The sequence below is a fragment of the Triturus cristatus genome, chromosome 8 (assembly GCF_964204655.1).
Source record: "Triturus cristatus chromosome 8, aTriCri1.1, whole genome shotgun sequence".
Lineage (NCBI taxonomy): Eukaryota > Metazoa > Chordata > Amphibia > Caudata > Salamandridae > Triturus > Triturus cristatus.
In genome coordinates, this window is record NC_140591.1 from 1594888584 (window position 1) to 1594893803 (window position 5220).

The 5220-nt window shown below is 39.8% G+C and overlaps 1 protein-coding gene across 1 annotated transcript; it reads left to right on the forward strand.

Annotated features, from left to right (window-relative positions):
* Positions 1 to 583: 583 nt before the first annotated feature.
* On the forward strand, positions 584 to 1525 carry LOC146806276 (olfactory receptor 56A4-like). The gene has a single exon (XM_085623927.1). The coding sequence runs from the start codon at positions 584 to 586 to the stop codon at positions 1523 to 1525; it is 942 nt and encodes a 313-aa protein (XP_085480053.1).
* Positions 1526 to 5220: the final 3695 nt, after the last annotated feature.

Below are 5220 nucleotides of genomic sequence, written 5' to 3' on the forward strand. Positions count from 1 at the left end.
ATAGTGACTCGCTATTAGGAAGGGACTCCTCTTCCTTATAGCGAGAGTCGCAAATGCTATTTTGCGAGTCAGTGACTCGCAAAATAGCATTTGTACATGCCATTACCCTTTTTTGCGGTAGCAAATTGGAGGATCTCTCGTTTACGGCCTCAAAAAAGGGTCATACATCTGGCCCACTGACAGGAAGGATATGTGGGTTGGTATCTTCATTCAAGGGGAATGTCAGGTGCCATTTATTGTGGAGTGTCATCCGCCACAACAGTCTCCTCGATGGTGGAGCTGGTGCCAACTCCATAATCAAGAACACCAACAATTCTAGACTAAATTTCAGGGAGGAAGTTGCAGAGGATGGTGGACTGGAAGGGACTTTCTGAACTACTGTTAACACCATATCTTAAATCAGGCCCTTCGTGACTTGAAATGATCTGACTTTTTTGCATACTGCTATATGATTTTATGCGACCTTAAAAGATAACAAGCTACATTTTATCTTATATGACATGTTGGTTTTTGCAGGAAGATCTTTCAATTAATTATATCACTGCATTTTCTTTAAGGTGAGACACTGAGATTAGCTTTCTTCATGGCTGCAAAGAACAGCACTTCTTCTCACATCTCTGAATTTGTACTCATCTGCTTCCCTGACACTGATAGCTGGCAGCAGTGGCTGTCCCTCCCTCTGATAGTTCTTTTCTCTACAGCTGTCTCTGCCAATACCACACTCCTAGGCACAATATGGTCTGTGCCTAGCCTGCACCAGCCGATGTACTATGTCCTGTGCCTGCTCGCTATGGTGGATTTACTCATCACATCCTCAATTTCTCTCAAAACCTTAATCATTCTCTTGTTTGGTGTGAAGAGAATCAGTTCATCTGCATGCTATAGTCAGCTCTTCGTATTTACTTTCTGCATGGTGATTGGATCAGCTATCTTTCTGTTCCTGGCCTTTGATCGTTATATTGCGATATGTGAACCACTACGCTACTCTTTGATCATCACAAGCAAGACCACGGCTGCAGCCATTGCACTGATGCTAATACTTAGCACTGCATTTGCATTACCTTACCCTCTGCTGTCTGCTAAATTGAACTATTGTGCAGGGAACAGTGTGCCACACTGCTTCTGTATGAATTTGCCATTAGCAAAGCTTGCTTGTAACAGTATTACAGTGAACGCACTCTATTCCTTAATCATTTTCTGTGTAGGCTTTGTTTTTCCTTTATTAGGTATAGCCTGTTCATATTTCCTGATTCTCAGAGCAGTTCTGAGACTGGGCTCTGGTGAGGCAGCCCAGAAGGCCTTTAGAACTTGCAGCTCTCACCTGATCTTGATTGTCTTTGTGTATAGCACTGCACTATTAAATGTAATTTGTAACAGGATGGAACAAGCCATACCACCCTCTGTGCTGGTTCTCCTTGATGTGCTCCAGGTTACAATTTCACCAGCTCTTCATCCATTGGTGTATGGCATCAGAACCCAGGAGATACGCCAAGGAGTAAAAAAGATGTTCGAAAAGATCTGGTAATCAAGCCTGCATTCATAAAATTTCAATTGTCGGATGATTCTTGTGTCGCAATAAAAAGAGAGCATAACTCTTCTGATCAAGCTTACTTTATATGGGGACTTTCTGTCATTATTTTGTTTGCCATGAGCTATGCCCAAATCTTGACATGCTCAAAAGACATAAAGGATCACTGCACATGATTTCTTGCTGTTTTAGCGGAAATTAGTTAGTTTACCACATGGGCACACCTAATGAGATGAGGGCAGATGTTGCAATCCTTCACTGACACCAAAGGCTCAATTGGGGTGGACCACACTTAAATGTCTCATTTATCAATGAAAATGGAATCCACTGGATGTGATGGCTCAAGGTGATGCATGTCAACTAGAACTGTACCTCTGCTTTATCTGCATGACTTTAACCTAATAGAGGGTAAATATAGGAAGAGGAGACACAAGTTCCAAAAACACTCAGACCAAACATTGCTCTGAAGGGTTATTAAAATGAGCATCAGGACACAAACTGAACTTGTAATCTGGGGACCACGGTGTCGTACTTTGATATTTGGGACCGCGTAGGAGACAGGGCCCTACCCCTGTTTATTCATGTATTAGCAAACCGCGATTGGTCAATGCGGTATTTACAAGCGCTTTGCATAACGTCCCATTGCCAAATGCACTATGTATACGTTATTATACATTGACTCCGTGGGTTCCATCTTGGAGCGGTGGCCATCTTAATAGTTGCCCTCACATAGACAAACACATTATAAGCAAGTACGGGCCTTTAGAATACATGTACTTTCTGCTTGACTTCTCCATGACCTGGGCAGCTGGTCTCCGCTGCCCCAGGTCAGTTCGGTCTCACGAGCTCCCCATCCTCCGGCCACCTGTGATTAGCATCAGGGCATGACACACCATAAAACCTTTTTCATCCCACACAAGCCTCCGGCTAATCTTTTTCACACCTGACTGTTCCTGCTTTATGGTCTGTTTTTCTAAACAGGAGATGCCCGTGTTCAACTAGGGCCTGTTGATATCTGATGTGGGATCTGAGCCTTGCTGGGTAAATAATTGCGGGCTGGCTTAACTGGAATGTGGGATGGTCATCATGACTCTGCTCTTTCGTTTGTAATATATACTTTTGAATGACCATACCATAAACTGAAGAATGTGTGCCTGAAGCACAAGAATCTGTATATAAGGGAAGACTGTTTTTTGTTCTGGAGACTGCCTCATTCAGTTGCTAAGGCTTCTGTGCGACGTAGTCTCTCTCATTTGAGTTTAATAAAGATGTCTTTTCATATTTCAGCTTCTGTTGCCAAGTTCTTTGTGATATTATCAAGATATGCAGAATTTTATAATACCACATCAGGAAGTACTCGAAGTCATAGGGTGCTACCCCTAGCACCTCTGGAGTCTCAAAAATTGGAGTACTTCAGTTTGGCGCCCAACATGGGGCCTCATCAGAGAAGTGACTTTCTGTGGGAGTGATCTTGTCAGGAGACTGAAATCTACTGGAAGGACAGAACGGGATTCTACCAAGAAGGTACTCTGTGCACAGGGATTCTGGAGATTCTTTGATTGTGTAGTCCGGTACATTTCTGCTCTTCCTGATTTTGATCCTCCACATGATGTCACTCAAAAGGTGAGAAAAAGAACCCTTTTGGCGTGAGCATTATAAAAGACGTTTGGGCATTTAGAACTTGACAATTAGAATTTGGATAACCTTTTGATTATTAAGAATAAGAATTAAGTATAAGTGGGTCGCTCCCAGTCCTTTGGTTCTTTGGGTCTTTAATTTGGTTATCGCAATTACCAAAGCCGAGGGGTTGGTTTCTTGGTTTCTGATTTGGTCATTGCAATTACCAAAACAGAGGGTCTCGCATATTTGCGAGTTTATTGGTAGAGATAAACCCTTGAAGTTTGAAGCTAGATTAGTGAGCTAAAAGATGCCTGATCTTAGCAAATTGGGAAATGTAGCTTTTGGTTTGTATAGGTTTGGATATGCGAATTGCAATTTGCGTAGGCAGGTAATGAGGAGATATTTCTCCATTTGGTTTTGATTATAATACTTGCGTTTTCCGCAGTATTTTTGGCATGCCTGTTTGTAAGCTCACATGGAAAAATGTGTTGCTTTTTGTTTTAAAAGGTACCATAGTGTGGGAAATATCTAAATAGGTTAAATTTAAAAACATATTTCTTCCTTGGTGATTTTGTATCCCCAGGGAATTAAAATATGACATAATACAAAACAAGGATCCTTCGTTCTGCGCAGTTTCACGAATGAAGATATGCACAACGATTTTGTGTGGTGTTCTGCCAGGCAGAGCTAGTGAATTGAGCGCATTCACTACTTCTTGGACATGCATCTGTCTGTGGGGCTGTTCATGCAGCCTTTTGGAACACTATTGAAAAGCGTTGCTTGTAAATATGACCTACAACCAGTATTTGCAAATGGTTTGTTTCAAGTATAGTCTGTGAGCTGTTCTTTCTTTCTGTCATGCATATTGATTTGTAAGTCAACTGTGTGTTTAAATGTCTGTGTTTTTTTTATCATTAGTGCAACTTCTGTAAGTAAATTGCGACGGCGCTATTTATGAAAAATGGCTAAAGCGCGCTGTATTGTCTGTTTAACCCCTTTCTGTTTATGTCTGAAATGAGCTCAATATGTGTTTGTGGGTCTTCTGATGTTTCCAGTCTGTTAAGCAAATTGTTGGTTAATTAATATCAAGTACAAACTTAGAAAAGGAATCCAGAAATGAACCATGTGATGTGCTAAAATAGCTATATGGTGCTCTTTAATTTATAGAATGAGCAATTGTGCACATATACAAAACTGCCGTTAAATGCTTAAAGGATAAAATTAGAAACACATTCAATAGATATAAATCAGGCCCCCAAAAACGAAATTATCTATTTTTGCAAAAGTAAATAAATTTACATCATTTTCCTTAGATGCATTGTATTAGATGTTCACAGGCAAACTTTTCAGCTGCAGTATATTTGATAGGAATGCTCCTTCAGCCAGCACTTTCCCAGTTAAACACGGGTGGAATTTGGCAGAACCGTCCTTTTAAATGAAAGTGGCGCAAAAATGTGACGCATTTCAAGTTGGGCTTATGCATTTAGGCTTGTGAGTTAAATGTGTCCAAAATGATAGGCAAGGGATGCAGCTTGTTTTTTATACATGGAATTATCACAAAAACGAATAATTGGGATTTTTTAAAAGAAAATTATTAATCATGGGAAAAATTATTTTAAAAAAATAAGTGCTTTTCAAAATCGTTTTTTGATATTTATAAAGCTTAATACTCATACTATGACCTCCTAGCATTAAAATTTGATTTAAGTTGTGTTGCATCACTAAAATGACAAGCATTCGCGTGTACAATTTTCCCTTGGCGCAGGCGCAAACAAGCTCATTTTTATAAAGTATAAGTTATTATTTCCAATGCCTGACTCATGGGTTTTGTAATAGACATTCTGGTAATGCATATTATGCAAGAAAATTGTAGGATATTCATTTTTTAATGCTTAAAATATCAAAGTCGAATTTGGGTAAAAAAAAAACTGTTTCAATTGCATTTTCTTTCATTCAGAGTACTGTTTAAAGTGTCTCAGGCTTCAGTAAATGCATACGTTTAGGTTTTGATATATATTTACAGGTTGTGCCTTCTTATGATTCAATGAGTCAATGTGCCAGTACAAAGGCTT